Here is a 19,185-nt window from a genome sequence, read left to right as displayed (position 1 = left end):
TACGTCCATTACTGAGAAAACCTGTCTTCTGGCATGCATATTAAAAAGTCGCCTAAGAACATACTAATTGCCTTATAATGTTTAAAAGCATCATTAGTGAGGTCACTCATATCTTAGTACCTTCTGTGGTGAGTCTTTGAAGAGTACCTAAGAAAGGTACACTGTGCCATCGGGGTAGGCGGGGAAGAACACGGGAAAGGACAGGAGCGGGCGGGCTCTGGGATCATGACTTTTTTTTTTGAAACAATAAAAATGTTTGTATCCAACCCATATATATCCAGAAGAAGCACAATTGAGAAATTATTAGCTATTGTAACTAGTTTTTAAGTCTATTTTAAATAATAGCTATGAATATTACAGTACACAGGAATGACATTTAAAAACTCAGGGGTATAATAGTAAAATTGTTAATATTTATGGAGCATTTTTAGAGTGGTAAGGCTCTTATGGTTTAACTCCTTTGCTCCTAACACCTCTACGGGGTGGTTTACAGCCAAGGGTACTTGCTTACCTGCCCTTAGTGACTTGCTCAAATTCATAAAACCCACCCTAGATGAGCACATAGTTTCCCAGGAACAGATTCTATGTTTAGGCCTTCACCATTCAGTGCTTTCATTTAATATGCTAGCTTCATAGAAGTGCCAAACAAAAAACTGTGATGTGTGTCATAAAAAAAAGTCTCATGTTTTTAGTTATTTCATTTTGTGTGATTTCATCCATAGAATATACTTTCTACGCTGATAGAATATTTTAGTCTTCTGGATATATACAGATGCTCCTAACTTACAATGGAATTACGTTCTGACAAACGCATCACAAATTGAAACAGCGTAAGTTTGGGACCGTCTGTACTGAGAAGAATCACATTACAGACTTTATTTACTTATTTAGAGACAGAGTCTTGCTCTGTCACCCAGGCTGGAGTGCAGTGGCACGACCTCGGCTCACTGCAACCTCCACCTCCCAGGTTCAAGCGATCCCCCTGCCTCAGCCTCCCGAGTAGCTGGGATTACAGGCATGTGCCACCACGCCCGGCTAATTTTATATTTTTAGTAGAGACAGGGTTTCTCCATGTTGGCCAGGCTGGTCTCGAACTCCTGACCTCAACTGACCCACCCGCCTCAGCCTCCCAAAGTGCTGGGATAACAGGCGTGAGCCACCACGCTTGGCCAAGAATCACAGGCTTTAAACGGTAAAACAAATGCCACAGTGAATCTAGGAATTGCCAGAAAAATATGAAATTAAGGACAATCATTACTATCTCATGCTATGTTATTACATTAAATTACTGTTTTTAAAGTTAATTGACTAAAGCTTTGAAGAAAATACCCAAATCAGTCTCTATTATTTTCTGGATATCAAGAAAACCTATATATATCCTGTTGAAATCAAACACATTTTCTGTTCATTTCCTACCTGTTGACAAAAAAATAAAAAAAGTAACATACCTCATCTATATTGGAAGAAGGTTTAAGTGATGGAAAGAAGACATAATTGATGCATCTCAAGAAGACTTTCGCAGCATAAATGACAAACGGGAGAGCAAATAATGCAATACAAATTCCAACTATAAGCCAAATTTTAGAGGTATTTCCTAAAAAGATATACGTGATATTTAGCATATATTTTGACATACAAATGCCTTAACAGTGCTGACAGCTGTGTGAAAGACTAGCCATATGAAAGGAAATATAAAATCTATTAAATAATACTCTTAAAAATATTTCTGGTAGCACTGAGTCCACAGCAACCATAGGCAATGACATTTACATTTAAAGATTGGCGTGGGAACTGAAGTAAGAGATCCTCAGGGAGAAATACAATATTGACATACAGGCCAAACATGCAAGTATCCTTCAGCACTTTTACACCATACAACTAGCAAAATTTAATAGCTATTCTGTGACTAAGCCTCTACCGGTCAACACTAGAAACTGTAAAATAGAAAATGAGACTAAGCCAATTCTCACATTAAAAAACTCACAATTGAACTAAGTGATTTCTACATGATAATTATGTTAAGGATTATATTCTAAAAATTTAAAACTAATAGTTTTATTAAATGTTAAAGAGCAATACATTAAGGAAATTAATTATAGGGATACTGGATGAAATATAAAGCATCCAACAACACCGACTTGAGAGTTAAGCATTACAAATATTTTCTAAAAAGTCTACTTTTGATTCATGTAGTTCATGAAGAAAACATTCTTTCTACATATTTTTTGCAGTAAAGAGAAAATGTTTCACAATTTTCAATGTACAGTATAGAATTACTTTTATTATGTCTAGTTACATTTTTAAAAAAGACAATAAAAGATTCTGACCTGGTTTTGTCTTCTCACACACAACGTCACTAAAAACACTGCTTTTATTCAGCTTTTCATCCATGGTGTGTGCTCTGGCTTTCACACAATATACAGTCAGTGGTTTCAAATTAGGAACTGTAACATCAGTTTTTTTCTCGATAATTTTTCTCTAGAAAATATAATGAAATCATTGATAAAATTTAGTCACCTCATGAAATCAGGGAATATGTACTTTCTCAATTTTTTATGTTCAGTCTAACATTGGCCTCTCCCACGTAGTTGGTATGTGTTTTTTGTTTTGTTTTGTTTTGTTTTTTTGTGAGACAGTCTCGCTCTGTCATCCAGGCTAGAGTGCAGTGGTGCAATCTGGGCTCACTGCAATCTCTGCCTCCTGGGTTCAAGCGATTCTCCTGCCTCACCCTCCTGAGTAGTTGGGATTACAGATGCAGATTACAGATGCCACCATGCCTAATTTTTTTTTTTTTTTGGTAGAGATGGGGTTTCACCATGTTGTTCAGGCTGGTCTTGAACTCCTGGCCTCAAGTGATCCACCCACCTTGGCCTCCCAAAGTGCTGGGATTACAGAGTATATGTGTAAGAAATATAAATTTGTTTTAGATACACCACTATAACCAAATCAGAAAGTTAAAAATGCTGCTGCCAAAAAAAAAAATATGATCTATTCCTAAGAGAATTCTAATTCATTTACAAGTACATGCCAAGTCTGGGGTAATTGCCATTGTATTACCTCTGATTAGTGACAGAATGGTTAAGAGTAGGGGTTTTGGCCTCAGACTGCCTTATTAAGAGTATCACTTACAGCTGTGTGGTCTTGCAAGCATTATTTAATTTCTCTCTACCTGATTCCCTGATCTATAAAATCGGGACAGTTATTGCTGCTATCTGTATCAGTCAGCTATTGCCAGAATAATGTCTAACAAGCTGGTGGCTCACACCTGTAATCCCAGCACTTTGGGAGGCCAAGCAGGAGGATCACTGGAGCCCAGGAGTTCAAGACGAGCCTGGGCAACATAGCTAGACTCTCTCTGTACAAGAAATTTCAAAAAAATTGGCCAGGCATGGTGGTGTGAGCCTGTAGTCTCTGTTACTTGGGAGGCTGAGGAAATCCCTATTTCCAAAACAACCACCACCACCACCACCAAAAAAGCCTGGGCAACTTGGTGAAACTCCATCTTTAGCAAAAATACAAAAAATTAGCTGGGCATGGTGGCATGTGCCTGTAGTCCCAGCTACTTGGGAAGCTGAGGTGGGAGGATCACTTAAGCCCAGGAAGTCGAGGCTGCAGTGAGCTGAATCACATGAGTACACTCCAGCCTGGGCAAAAGAATGAGAACCTGTCCTAAACAACTAAACTAAACTAAACTAAACTAAAAACTAAACTAAACTAAACTAAACTAAACTTAAACTAAACTACTAAACTAAACTAAAATATATAGATAACAAAACTGCCTTAACGTTCAGTGGCTCACAACACGATTATGTAGTTTCTCACTCGCAAGTCTACAGACTGGCTGGGCAGCTCCCACGGAGGCTGTGCATGGGGTTTAGGTCAGCTCCAGCAGCCTCTAATCCTCCTTGGACCAGAGACTATGTGGAATACATTTTCTTCCTGGCAAACAGGAGCAGTGCAAGAGCCAAGCCAAACCCTGCAAGCACACTTAAGGCCTCTGTTCTCAGCACATCTACTTGGGCTCCAGCATCTACGGTCTGGTGATGCAGGGATGAAGTCACCATCCCAAGTATTTGCCAAACAGCAATGTAACCAATCACATCATCCGGCAGGGTTGTTTTGAAGAATGACTGAGACAATTCATGTACAATACTTAGCATAGTACCTTACATATAAGTATTCAATAAGAGTTTCTATAGTAACAATTATTGATATATTATCCAGTATAGGTTAAGATGGCAACTACAATTTATTGAATCTCTACTACTTGTCCAGCAATGTGCTAGGTACTTTCATATTTGTTACTTCCTTTTAAACCTTATAAACATCCTTTTGAAAAATTTAGTTGTTATGATTACCACCACTTCAGAGAAGAGGAAGCAAAGTCTCCAAGAGGTAAAGCACCTTGCGTACGTAAGGTTACACAATTTAGCAGTGAGATAGAAATTTAGGTTTGTCTGATCTACAGACATCTGAAAACTGACCATAATTCTCAATGGGCTACATTAAGCTATGGTTACAGGGTTGTCAGACAATTAAAAAGGGAAGCAGCCAAGTCAATGGAATTTGCTTAGATTTCCAATAGAAAATGAGGTGAAGTTAAAGAATTTACCAGCCTGACTGGACAAGAGTTTTAAAGGTCGATTCTTGACTACAAGTCCACGAGGGGGAAGCGATCTGGGAAACACGTATATTATCTGATGGTATATATTATCTTTGTCAGTGGTATCTGAACTTTAGGGTTTAGACCAGTGTTTGTCAACCCTTTTTTCATTACCTCCCCAACTAAACAACTTTTTGGGCAATTTTTTCCTAATCCTTCCCCCATCATAAAATTAAATACTAAGGAATAAGATTTTGTTGGGCAAAGCTGAACTTTCGAAGAATGCTTTCCAATGGTTTTGGAGGAAAACAAACAACTGTACTATATAAATTCTTTTGTCCCATAAGAACCAATTTTTGTCCCCTTGGAGGAGCCACCAGGGGACATTTGACAATATCTGAAGATGTTTTTGGTTGTCACAACTAGGAAGGAACACTACTGGCATCTAGTAGGCAGAAACCAGAACGTTGCCAAGCATCTTGCACTGCACTGGACAGCCCCCTCCCAAGGAACTATCCAGCCCAAACGTCAATAGTGCTGAGAATCCCAGGTTTAGATGAATACATGGGAATCACGTTAAAAATGCAAATTCCTGAGTTCCATCCCCAGAGACAATGATTCAGTAACAACAGGCTCAGGAATCTGTATTTTAAAAGCAAACTGGGGCCCAGATGCAGCTCACCCATAACTCTACAGTGCAAAACATGAAAAATGCTCATGTTCTTCATTTTGTTAATATCTGAGTTAATCACATTTTTTTTTTTTTTAAAAGACAGGCTGTCAGTCACTCTGTCACCCAGGCTGGAGTGCAGTGGCACGATCATGGCTCACTGCAGCCTTGACCTCCCAGGCTCAAGTGATCCTCCCACCCCAAGTAGCTGGGAATATAGGTGCACGCCACCACACCAGGCTAATTTTTTAAAATTTTTATTGAGACAGGGTCTCCCTATGTTGCCCAGGCTGGTCTCCAACCCTTGGGCTCAAGCGATCCTCTCGCCTTGGCCTCCTGAAGTGCTGGGATTACAGGCCACTGCATCCAGCCCACATAAAGTTTAAAAATTCCCCCAAATTTTACATTCAAGCTTTATTTACCCAAATCATAATTATAACTCTAAATTACAAAATTATACTATACAGTCTTTTTACCTCAGCATTTGAAGTGTTTTCCCAAAAAATAATTTCATAAATCAGTGGATAATCCTGGATCACAGGCGTGTTTCCAGACTGTTTTGGAGCACCGATATAGATATGGAATGAATCACTAAGGGATCTAATGTTAAAGACTGGAGGAAGTAGGAAAGCTAGAAAAAATTTGTAAAGAAATAATGTTCAATTAGAAAAACAATTTTAAGAACTTGCACCAGAGAATTACAATCTCCAGTAAAAACTACTGCCTTACCTTGTATTTCAGTATCAAACTTTATCTCTTCAGACCAAAAAGATGTGTTATTTCCATCAGATGCTTGTACGCGGAGAAGGTAAATTCCTTTTTGGAAAACGTTTTGAGGAAAGACACACTGGGTAGTTTTGACATTTTCACAGTCAGGTATTTGTTTCCATTTATACAAATGGTTTCCAGGATTCCTTTTTAAAAAGGCGCTTTTAAGACAAATATTTTTAAAATTCATTAGATATTTATGAAGTATTTACAATATGCCAGACACTATGTTAGGGGCTAAGGTTACAGAAATAAATAGTATCCACACTCAGGAAACTCACAAACAATGGAAGAGATATGCATCTGACATAAAAGAAAACCAAAGACTGTTCCAGACTGTGGTCATGTTGTGCTCTGCTGGAGGTGGCTCATATCAATATGCAAGAACATCTGTTAGTCAGAATTTCCAGGAATGCTGCAAGCTGGTTTTTTTTTTTTTGGTATTTTTTTTGAGACCGAGTCTCGCTCTGTCACCCAGGCTGGAGTGGAGTGGTAGGATCTTGGCTCACTGCAACCTCTGCCTCCTGGGTTCAAGCAATTCTCCTGCCTCTGTCCCCCTGAGTAGCTGGGATTACAGGCGCATGCCACCAGGCCTGCCTAATTTTTGTATTTTTAGTAGAGATGGGGTTTCATCATGTTGGCCAGGCTGGTCTCGAACTCCTGACCTCAGGTGATCCACCTACCTCAGCCTCCCAAAATACAAACTGGTTTTTAAAGAAAAACCATTACTAAAAATTAAGTTATATAAATTTGCAAATAAAAAATTGTTTTAAAGACAGAGGTAATAAATACATCTTGTCCTAATTATTTTACCACATTTTATTTTCTAAGCTCTTGGGGCTATCTTTATCTATTGTAGCTATATGATAGTGGTGTGCTACTGTGCATATGTTCCCAACTCCATATTCAGGGACATCAGGCTGGTGGCTTGAAAGCGGCCATGGTGGGAATATTTATATCATAAAAATCAGCAAACACTACAAAATAGGACTTTTTCTTTCTGGAAAGCCAGCTGCTAAACATGCGCCAGCATACCAATGGACACTGATTAAGTGCTAAAATAGAGACACACTGCGGGGTTATAAGAGCAAGTATAAGTACGAGACTAAAGAGGTTAAGTAACTTGCCCAGAAACCAACAGCTAAAAGCATCTCAGTTCAAGCCCAGAACTCTAATAGCCTCCTGACTGGTTTCCTTATCTCTCTTTAGTGTCTCCTTAGTCCACTCTCCCACATACCATGTCGCCGCGTGCACCTTCCTCAAATCCAGAGCTCAGGTTAACTATCACCCCAACACAAAATCCCCAAAAGCCTACAGGACAGCCTGAGGTCGACCCTAATCTTGTCCCATTCTACTTATTCAGCTTTCTTCCCATTGCCACCTGGTGTCCAAATGTTCTGCTACTCTAGAAGGACATCCCCCCCACTGGAGAAGGCAAAATTCTGAGATGGCCCCCAAGATTCCTGCCCCCTGGTGTACACATCCTGTATAATCCCCTCCTCTTGAGCATGGGCACGACCTGTAAATACGATGGAGGCCCTCCTCTCATAATTAGGTTACATTAAGTGGCAGAAGAGAAGGTATTTCACAGATGTAATTAAGGTCCCAAATCAGTTGAATCAAATGAGAGACTATTCTGGGTGGGCCTGACCTAATCAGATGAACCCCTTAAAAGAGGATCTAGGCCAGGCATGGTGGCTCATGCCTCTAATCCCAGCACTTTGGGAGGCTGAGGTGGGCAGATCACTTGGGGCCAGGAGTTTGCGAACAGCCTGGCAAACATGGAGAAACTCCGTCTCTACTAAAAATACAAAAAAACTGGCTGAGCGCGGTGCCTCATGCCTGTAATCCCAGAACTTTGGGAGGCTGAGGCGGGTAGATCACCTGAAGTCAGGAGTTCGAGACCAGCCTGGCCAACACGGTGAAACCCCGTTTCTACTAAAACTACAAAAATTAGCTGGGTGTGGTGGTGCACACCTGTAGTCCCAGCTACTTGGGAGGCTGAGGCAGAAGAATCACTTGAACCCGGGAGGCGGAGGTTGCAGTGAGCTGAGATCATGCCACTGCACTCCAGTCTGGGTGACAGAGTGAGACTCTGTCTCAAAAAAAAAAGGGATCTAGAGGTCAGACTCTCCCTTCCTGATGGCCTCTAAGAAGTTAGCCACCATGAGTTCTAGAAATAAATTCTGCCAACAACATGTGAGCTTGGGAGCGGCCCCCAAGTCTTGTATGAATGACTGACTCCTTGACTGCTTAGCAGAAGAGCCAGCTAAGCCACGCTTGGACTCCTGACTCACAGAAACTTTGAGACAATAAACAGCTGTTTAAGTTGCTAAGTCTGTGGTAATTAGTTACAGACACAGAAAACTAACATCTAATAGTTGTCTACTTAAAAAAAAATCTGAATTAACAATCAAGGCCTTGTTCACACCTCATCTCTTTCCTTATGGCTTGTTTGGTCTCTTTAGCCCCTATTCACCTTTACATTTTCAATTTCTGCAACCCTTATAATTTGTATACCACTCTTTACTCCTAAACCACACAACACTTTGCAAAGTTGGCTAACTGCTTTCAATTTTTGAACCACGTTTGATTCTGCTGACTCTTTCCACTTCTTCAGTGCTTTGTACAATATGGTAAATACCCAAAAGAAGCTTAGAGATCAGCTATCAGAAATACCTCTCATTATCTATTTGGTGACCCTATTATTTATTCACTTCTGAAAGTGAGGTATACACAAAAGACTACTGAACAGTTTCCTGATTGGTTTGTGAGGTTATATATGCATTGTGGGGCACATATGCACATAAATGCATTTGCATTCTACCAGTCACCCTTGGTTCAAAATTAACACTACAGGATAGAGAGAAATTGATCATAGCAGTACTCACACTTCCCTTCTCCCTCATTTTTTCTGTTTCTTTCCAGTTTCTTCTGACTTTTCCTTTCCTGTCTTAGCTATACTTGCCTTTGCTCTCTCTACTCCTCTGCCACCAATGTATATCTTTCTTTCCATCTCTTTTCTCCCCATAACCCACTTTTCCTTCTACTTAATTTTCCTCTTCTCTTTTCTCTCTCTATTCATCTCCTACAATTTTCCAATCAATATAAACTACATGCAGTTCTCTTTTATCAGCTTTTTAAAAATTTTAATGCTTAGAGATGGGGGTCTCACTATGTTGCCCAGGCTGCAGTGCAGCGGCTACTAGCAGGTGTGATCATATAACACTGCAGCCTCAATTCCTGGCCTCAAGTAATCCTCCTGCCTCAGCCCACTGAGTAGCTGGGACGATAGGCATGCGCCACTGCACCAGGCCAGTTCTCTTTCATTTATGCAGCGCCTGGACTTCATCCATGTTTAACTAGCCTCTGCTCAACCACATAGAACATAGTTCTTTCCAACTTTCTTTCCCACCGAAGTATCTACTACAAAATTTTGTCAAAACCACTAAAGTAATAAAGAAAATAGGAAGGCTAATTTTTTGAATTGAACAAGTGAGTGGACTGAGATCATTTTAAGGACTCATGGAAGAAGTGAGTTCTTAGAAAAAGATCAGGGTCAACTGTCAAGTCTTCTAGATTGGGGAAATAACACATGCAACTAGTTACACTTTTTTTTTTCTTAAGCCAGTAAGAACCCCAGATATTAGAATCCATCTATTTTACAAGTGAAGAAATTGAGGCCCATGGAGGTTAAGCGATTAGCTCAATGTCATCCAGTTAGTTACTGGCAGAACTGGGGTTAGAAATGAGATCTCTCACGTTTCCAATATATCGTACCCACCTCCCAGTCGGTCATTCTGTGTGCAAGGACCTGGTGACTGATGCAGAGCAAAAAGAAGCATAATCAAAACAAACTGGGCAAAAGGAAATTTATGGAATGGAACTTACTGGAGCCACTGAACTTGAAAGGTCATGTTTGCATATGTATAATCCCATTTAAGAACATAGTTCTGATTTTGGACACTGACTTCTATATTTTCTGGTGGAGGTAGTTCATTTTCAACTAGAAGCCAAAGAACAGATTAAAAAAAGCACACATTTTTACTCAAGTGAGATAACTGGCAAGAAGATAAAGGCTCGCATTTTATCATTATAAGGTAATAGTTAAATATGGTTTGTATTCACACTATGTAATACTATGCAGCCATTTGAAAGACTACAGGCCGGGCGCAGTGGCTCACACCTGTAATCCCAGAACTTTGGGAGGCTGAGGTGGATGGATCACCTGAGGTCAGGAGTTCGAGACGCGCCTGGCCAACATGGTGAAACCCCATTTCTACTAAAAATACAAAAATTAGCCAGGCATGACGGCACACGCCTGTAATCCCAGCTACTCGGGAGGCTGAGGCAGGAGAATCGCTTGAAGCTGGGAGGCAGAGGTTGCGGTGAGCCGAGATTGAGCCACTGCACTCCATTCTGGGCAAGAGAGTGAGACTCTGTCTCAAAAATAGATAAATAAATAAATAAATAAGTAAAAAAGAAAGAATGCAATAGATGGCTAAGATCAAATGAAGAACGTAATAGATCTGTATTGAGTGATATAGAATATCCCCAACACACTGGGTTAAGTAAGCAAGCTGTAAAATACTTCTAGTAAGATTTTATTTTGTAATTTTAAAAAACAAAACCCAAGAAACTGTGGGTCTGTGTATATGCTTACATAAATCCTGAAAAAAGTTGTGAAAGGATATACACAAACTGCTAAGCAATGCTTATCTCTAGTGAATGGAATTGGGGATAAGAAGGGAGAAGACTTCACTTTAAACCCTTCTGTAATGTTTGATTAAAAAAAAAAGCATATGAAATTTACAATTAAAATAAACAAATCCCAGCTCCTGCCCTTGACCTTAATTATTGGAAAGATGTTACTAAATGTATCAGGATACTTTCATATTTTAACATTCCACTTACAAAGGTATGCTTTCTTGAACAATAACTTGTCTACTAGCAACTACTTCCCCACCTTTTCTTCCCACTTGCAGAACTCATAGTTCAGCTACCTCCTGCTTCATGTGGATTCTGAACAAATGAAAAGTTTTGTCATTACAAAATATTTGAACTTTTTTTTTTTTCTAAGACGGAGCCTTACTCTTTGTCCCACTTGCTCCCGACTGGAGTGCAGTGGCACGATCTTGGCTCACTGCAACTTCCACCTCCCAGGTTCAAGGGATTCTTGTGCCTCAGCCTCCCAAGTAGCTACCACTACAGGCGTGCGCCACCACGCCCAGCTAATTATTTTTAGTAGACACGGGGTTTTCCCATGTTGGCCAGGCTGTTCTCGAACTTCTGGCTTCAAGTGATCCAGCTACCTCAGCCTCTCAAAGTGCTGGGATTACAGGCGTGGGCCACTACGCCCAGCCTGAACTTTTAAGTAGAATTAATTTTCATTACTATTTGAGACAAAAATCCCAAGTAACATTTATTTTGCTTATGTAAATGTTACAATGTTTTTAACATATATTGACCTATCATGTAAACTTCAGCAATATGGGGAAGATGCCAAAATTGACAATCTGTTTATATATTTATTGAATCTAAAACAAAACATCTTCCTTACCTGTGGTCTTTATACAATGTACTGGACTATAGACACCAATTTTCCATGACGTAAGTAGTGCTGCTTTAACTTTTAGACAATAAGTAGTCTCTGGTGAGAGTTTATAAATTTTATGTCTGGAATAAATATTTTCAATCCTTTCCTATAATACAAATATAAGTTGGTTCTTTAAAAAAGTATAAAGTCAAATTTTAGGATTAATTCGCCTAATTTTTCTCTCACATCGATTAAACAGAGGTAAAAATAATGCTTACTTCTACACCTGAAGAGTTTTTCCAGATAACTAAGCTATATGTAAAGCTTAAACCATCCAAAGCCCACATAACACTATCTTTTGTTCCAGGAGGAGAGATGTGTATCACTATTGCCTTATCTTCAGCTTCTAAATGTACTTCTGGAGGACCAATTTGAGCTGCAAAAAAATCAAAACAATTACTATGGAACTTTATTAATACAATGCCAAAACCTTCATTCAACAAATAATTCTGAGCACTTAATATGTGCCTGCCACTTCTGGGAGTTAAGAGCATACAGACAGGATAGAAAGCTGTAAGATCACCAGTGGAGTGATACAGAAAGAGAAGAGGTTCAACGACTGAGCCCAGCAGCAGTCTAACACTGAAAAGTTGGGAAGATGAAGCGATCAATGAGCAGGAGGAGAACCAGGAAAGAGCAGTGCCCCAGAGATCCAGTAAAGGAAAAACTGAGTGATGACCACATCTATGCTACAGAGGGATGAAGCCAGAAGAGGACTGGGAATTTGCTTGGCATTGTGGAGGCTGCTGTGACCTTGAGAAGAGTGGTTTATTTATTTATTTTTTTTGAGACGGAGTCTTGCTCTGTCGCCCAGGCTGGAGTGCAGTGGCACGATCTCGGCTCACTGCAAGCTCCGCCTCCCGGGTTCATGTCATTCTCCTGCCTCAGCCTCCCGAGTAGCTGGGACTACAGGCTCCCGCCACCACGCCCGGCAAGTTTTTTTTTTTTTTTGTATTTTTAGTAGAGACAGGGCTTCACCGTGTTAGCCAGGATGGTCTCGATCTCCTGACCTCGTGATCTGCCCGCCTTGGCCTCCCAAAGTGCTGGGATTACAGGCGTGAGCCACCGCGCCTGGCCGAAAAGAGCGGCTTTAAGTGAGGAGGAACAGAATTTGAATGGAGAGGGCTGACAGGGAATTGGAAGATTAGTATAGAAAGGGAGTACAGATCATTCTTGGTACAGGGCAGTGGTTCTCAAACCTTTTGGTCTCAGGATCCCCACTTTTTTTTGAGATATGGTCTAGCTCTGTTGCTCAGGCTGGAGTGCAGTGGCACAAACACAGCTCACTGCAACCTTGATCTCCCAGGCTCAAGTGATCCTCCCTCTTCAGCTTCCTGAATAGCTGGGACTACAGGTGTGCACCACCATGCCTGGCTAATTTTTATATATTTTTTGTAGAGATGGGGTCTCACTATGTTGCCTAGGTTGGTCTTGAACTTCTGGCCTCAAGTGATCTTCCCACCTCAGCCTCCCAAAGTGTTGGAATTACAGGTGTGGGCCACTACACTCAGCTCCTTTACATTCTTAAAGGAATTATCGAGAATCCCAAACAGCCATTATTTATGTGGGCTGTATATTTTTATATTAGCATATTAAACATTAAAACTGGTAAAGTTTTCAATCCATTTTAACTAATTAATCCATTAAGAAATAACAATGGACTGGGCATGGTGGCTCACGCCTGTAATCCCAGCACTTTGGGAGGTTGAGGTGGGCAGATCACCTGAGGTTGGGAGTTTGAGGTCAGCCTGACCAACATGGAGAAACCCTGTCTCTACTAAAAATACAAAATTGGCCGGGCGTGGTGGTGCATGCTGGTAATCCCAGGTACTCAGGAGGCTGAGGCGGGAGAATCACTTGAACCCAGGAGGCAGAGGCTGTAGTGAGCCGTGATTGTGCCATTGCACTCCAGCCTGGGCAACAAGAACAAAACTCTGTCTCAAAAAAAAAAACGAAAGAAATAACAATGATAAACCTATTTTATGGTAACAAACATTTGCCAAAAGGAACATAGAAACTTCAGAGTGGTGCTGTTTTACATTTTTTTTCCAAATCTTTTGAATGTTTGGATTAATAAAGAAGGCAGATGAATTTCACATTGAATTCTATGTTAAATCAGTGACCATATCACCACATCACACATCAAACAGCCTCCTCTGGAAAACTCCACTGTGAATACAAGAAAGAACAAAAATTAAAAAGGCAACTAAGTCTTAGATTTGTCATAAATATAGCTTTGTCTTTACAGCCCCCTGAAAGGGCCTTGAGGATCACTCTTTGAGAACCACTACTACAGGGAAAGTAGGACAAATGGAGCCATAGCAGGAAGAAGATATAGGTTTAAGGGAATTTTTGTTCTTTTTAAAAGATGTTAGATTTTGCATCATGCAAATGAATGGCTTGGAAAGTGAACTGCTCTGGTAATATTTACTAAAGAATATAATTCAGCTAGCAACTTTTTCTTACCTTTGCGAAATGGTGTAAATGAGTCAACCTCATACCATGAAGAAGTGTTTTCTTTTTCTGCTCTTATACGCAATTTAATTTCTTCATAAACATTCAGCTTGAGTGAAGAAAAGTTGCATTTGGTACTAGTAATATTCTGACACCCAGACAATTTTATCCAATTATCCATCCCAGGTCTTTAAAGTAAAAAAAACAAATGAATGAGTGAGCAAATGTATAAACGTAAGTGTCAAATACTTTCTATTTACTGGTATAAGAGTTATTTCTTAACTCTTAATAACTCTTGTTTAAGAGTTATTTCTATTTTTGGTTTAAGAGTTATTTCTTCTACTTGAGCTAATGTCCTATTAACATTTTAGCATACACCCTTCCACTCTTTTTCAATGCATATAAGCCAAGTTATTACTTATGAAACTGAATTTTAAAATACAGTTCTTTATATAATTTTGTGGGTGGTTGCTTCAGGAAGCAGAGAAATAAATGACCCATAAGGTAAAAGGGGATTTAGTATGTTGGCTCTGTTAAAAATAGCTGTGTGACTTTTGGTAAACTATTTTGTGTTTCTGGATCTTATCTTCCTTATTGAAAGTTTGGAGCCTGGTCAACATAGCAAACCCTGTCTCTATGAGAAATAAAAAAAAAAAAGGCAAAGCAGGGCATGGTGGCACATGCCCACAGTCCTAGCTACTGGGTAGGCTGAGGTGAGAGGGTCATTTGAGCACAGGGGTTCAAGGCTGCAGGCTGCAGTAGGCTATGATCATATCACTGCACTCCAGCCTCAGCAACCGAGCAAGACCCTGTCTCTAATAAAATAAAATTAAATAGAAACTGGGGAATTGGATTTGATGATTCCCTTCTGACCTCCTCCTATGAATAGACTTACCTTCCCTAAGAAAGACCTCAGAATCAGTATGGTTTCAAGGTTTCCTCTGCCCTCTCCAAAAGCAAACCATCCCTTCTGCTTGCCTGTCTCCATAATTTCTTCTATTACATCATCAGAAACCACAAAACTGAAAATGTTTACATAAACAAATAAATTTTTGGAAGTGGAACTGGCCAATCAGAAAGCTGAAGTGATATTAGATTCTTCCTTTCAAAAAAGGGGCAAACATGAAGAATAAAGTGGGCATGGAGTGCCTAAAGCAGAAAAGGACATGTTGCCCAGAAAGGGGAAGAAGAGCTTGCAGGGAAAGTGAGGGATAGAAACGAACTTAGCAGATTTCATTTTTTTTTTTTTTTTTTGAGACAGAGTCTTACTCTGCTGCCCAGGCTGGAGTGCAGTGGCGCAATCTCGGCCCACTGCAACCTCCACTTCCTAGGTTCAAGCAATTCTCCTGCCTCAGCCTCTCGACTAGCTGTGATTACAGGCGTGTGCCACCACGTCTGGCTAATTTTTGTATTTTTTTTTTTAGTAGAGATGGGGTTTTGCCATGTTGGCTAGACTGATCTTAAACTCCTCACCTCAGGTGATCTGCCCACCTCAGCCTCCCAAAGTGCTGGGATTACAGGCATGAGCCACCATGCCCGGCCAATTTAGCAGATTTCAGAACTTTTACCTATGTTAAGCCCATTGACCATAAGTAGCAGAGAAACTATCTTCTGGGAAGGCATTTTTGTCAAGCCTAATTCATTAGCTGATTTATTTAGTTTTAATAATATCACAGATGCCATTTTAAAGACGATTTAGATACTAGAAACCAGAGATAATACCAAAATAATTTTGTTGCTGAACCAAATACAAGTCTACCTTGTTTTTCAAAATGGAAACATTTTTAAGAAATTACCAAAAATATACACTAGCATATGAAATACTTCATTCTTGGCCAGTTTTCACTTCCACTTTTACATATCTGAGGCCTGAGATTAGAGCTGGCATTAAAAATACCTTAAACATTCTTGAAAAGGTTCCACATCAGAATCTATTTCTAAAAATCCAGAAACTCTCATTATAAACAGAAAACCTTATCAAAAATTTAAAACTTAATATAATTTCAACCCAACCTCACTGTTTACATCTGTCTTTCCTATTTCAGGAGATGCTGATGCATGCTCCATTAAAACTGTTTCACATCTAATCAAGATATTGCAGCAGAAGCTACTTTTATATTTTCTTAAAAAAATCATTATTGGCCGGGCTCGGTGGCTCACACCTGTAATCCCAGCACTTTGGGAGGCCGAGCGGGGTGGATCACTTGAGATCCGGAGTTCGAGATCAGCCTGATCAACATGGAGAAATCCCGTCTCTACTAAAAATACAAAATTAGCCGGGCGTGGGGGTGCATGCCTGTAATCCCAGGCACTCGGGAGGCTGAGACAGGAGAATCGCTTGAACCCGGGAGGCGGAGGTTGCGGTGAGCCGAGATTGCGCCATTGCACTCCAGCCTGGGCAACAGAGAAAGACTCTGTCTCAAAAAAAAAAACAACAACAAAAAAACTATTATCATATGCAATAATTAGCTCAGAACAGAATATGAAATATGAATATGTAACTAATGTAATATTTACTTCATGAAATCCGTTTCATAATATAACTTCATGCCATCTTTGCCTCTCCTGTTCACTGAGGCAGTCTAAGCAGTCAGAAGAGTGTTTGGCATGAAATATATTCAATATTTGTTGGGTTTTCTTTTTTTTTTTTTTGAGATGAAGTCTTGCTGTCACCCAGGCTGGAGTGCAGGGGCACGATCTCAGCTCACTGCAACTTGTGCCTCCTGGGTTCAGGCGATTCTCCTGCCTCAGCCTCCCGAGTAGGTGGGATTACAGGCACGCACCACCACATCCGGCTAATTTTTGTATTTTTAGTAGAGATGGGGTTTCACCATGTTGGTCAGGCTGGTCTCGAACTCCTGACTTCAGGTGATCCACGTGCCTTGGCCTCCCAACGTGCTGGGATTACAGGTGTGAGCCACCATGCCCAGCCTTTTTTAACTTTTTAATAACAGCCATTCTGACTGCGGGGAGACAATATCTCATGGCAGGTTTCATTTGCATTTCTCTGATGATTAGAGTGATGTTGACCATTTTTTCACATACTTGTTGGCCACTGTATGTTTTCTTTTGAAAAATATCTATTCCTATCTTTTGCCTACCTTTTGATGGATTTGGGTTTTGTTGTTGATTGTTTGAGTTCCTTGGATATTAAGCTCTTGTTGGATGCATATTTTGCAAATAGTTTCTTTATACAAGTAACATTAAATAAGGGTATCTGAAATAATTCCTTCTCTACCTAAAATAGTTGTTCATAAGGAAATTCCAAACTAAGGGAAAAAACAAAACTGGTAACCAAACTCAAAGTTCAATTTAATGAAAATCTCTAGAGATAAAAAATTTTAAATTATCAATTCTGAGAAAAGTCATATATGAATTTGTGTGTGTATATACATATACATATACAGTGTGTATATGTATATATAGTGTGTATATGTATGTATACACTGTGTGTATATGTATGTATACACAATGTGTGTATATGTATGTATACACAATGTGTGTATATGTATGTATACAGTATGTATTATATATAGTGTATATATGTATACAGTATGTATATATAGTGTATATATGCATATATACAGTGTGTATTTGTTTATATATGCATACACAATTACTGAAGCTGTGAGATTCATATGCCAGTTTTAGTTACAACTTGAGAATAGTATCACAGCTGTGGCTGAAGTGGTGGGCTCCTGGTTCCGGAGGGCCTAATGCCTTATTTCTTCATTGCCTGCTTTTTCTTGGACAGGGGAACATGGTTGGCAGGTGGGGCCCCAACACATAATTGGAAGGCAAAGTACTGTACTTCCTGATCTGTGTTCCCTTCTATATTCCTCCTTCTGCCTGCCTCTCCTCTTGAATAATTAAGTAGAAAGTACTAAGGAAGAGACATCAACACTCCAGAAAAACTGAGTCTTTAGAAATGCAAGGTCCAATATATTGATTTTTATTTTATTTTATTTATTTATTTATTTTTGAGATGGAGTCTTGCTCTGTCTCCCAGGCTGGAGTACAGTGGTGCAAACTTGGCTCACAGCAACCTCTGTCTCCTGGGTTCAAGTGATTCTTCTGCCTCAGCTTCCCAAGTAGGTGGGACTACAGACACATGCCACCATGCCCAGTTAACAATATATTTACAAAGTGTATCTAGGCCAGGGCAGTGGCTCACGCCTGTAATCCTAGCACTTTGGGAGGCTGAGGTGAGCAGACCACCTGAGGTAAGAAGTTTGAGATCAGCCTGGCCAACATGGCAAAACCCCATCTCTACTAAAAATAAAAAAATTAGTCAAACATGGTGGCATGTGCTTGCAATCCCAGCTACTCGAGAGGCTAAGGCAGGAGAATCGCTTGAAACCGGGAAGTGGAGGTTGCAGTGAGCCAAGATTATGCCACTGCACTCCAGCCTGGTCAACACAGCAAGACTCCACCTCAAAAAAAAAAAAAAAGTGTATCTAAAATTAAAATATAGTATATCATAGAGATAATAGGAAAGCCTGATCACAGGAAACCTGGTGGCCTATTCCAAGGTCTTCGATGGGCCTTTTGGAGTACAATGCCATATCTTCAAGATATACCCTAGCTCAGACCCCAGCTTATATTGAAAGAAGCTGGAGCTGGAGAGGATGTGGAGAAATAGGAACACTTCTACACTGTTGGTGGGACTGTAAACTAGTTCAACCATTGTGGAAGTCAGTGTGGCGATTCCTCAGGGATCTAGAACTAGAAATACCATTTGACCCAGCCATCCCATTACTGGGTATATACCCAAAGGACTATAAATCATGCTGCTATAAAGACACATGCACACGTATGTTTATTGCGGCATTATTCACAATAGTAAAGACTTGGAACCAACCCAAATGTCCAACAATGATAGACTGGATTAAGAAAATGTGGCACATATACACCATGGAATACTATGCAGCCATAAAAAATGATGAGTTCATGTCCTTTGTAGGGACATGGATGAAATTGGAAATCATCATTCTCAGTAAACTATCGCAAGAACAAAAAACCAAACACCGCATATTCTCACTCATAGGTGGGAACTGAACAATGAGAACACATGGACACAGGAAGGGGAACATC

At 40.0% G+C, this 19,185-nt stretch overlaps 1 protein-coding gene across 1 annotated transcript in view; it reads right to left on the bottom strand.

Moving 5' to 3' along the window:
* IFNAR1 (interferon alpha and beta receptor subunit 1) overlaps positions 1–19,185 on the bottom strand; it is a 37,700-nt gene that overhangs the window by 6,731 nt on the left and 11,784 nt on the right. Inside the window, exons 3-10 of the mRNA XM_003823987.7 lie at positions 14,104–14,279; positions 11,856–12,013; positions 11,602–11,743; positions 9,933–10,047; positions 6,003–6,202; positions 5,750–5,904; positions 2,328–2,478; positions 1,449–1,594 (exon numbers count right to left, since the gene is read on the bottom strand). Of these exons, the coding sequence (XP_003824035.1) occupies positions 1,449–1,594; positions 2,328–2,478; positions 5,750–5,904; positions 6,003–6,202; positions 9,933–10,047; positions 11,602–11,743; positions 11,856–12,013; positions 14,104–14,279 (1,243 nt within the window). The remainder of the gene's footprint in view (positions 1–1,448; positions 1,595–2,327; positions 2,479–5,749; positions 5,905–6,002; positions 6,203–9,932; positions 10,048–11,601; positions 11,744–11,855; positions 12,014–14,103; positions 14,280–19,185) is intronic.

This window comes from Pan paniscus, chromosome 22, assembly GCF_029289425.2.
Source record: "Pan paniscus chromosome 22, NHGRI_mPanPan1-v2.0_pri, whole genome shotgun sequence".
Lineage (NCBI taxonomy): Eukaryota > Metazoa > Chordata > Mammalia > Primates > Hominidae > Pan > Pan paniscus.
Note: the sequence above shows the minus strand (reverse complement) of the source record. Positions and strands in the feature narration are given on the sequence as shown.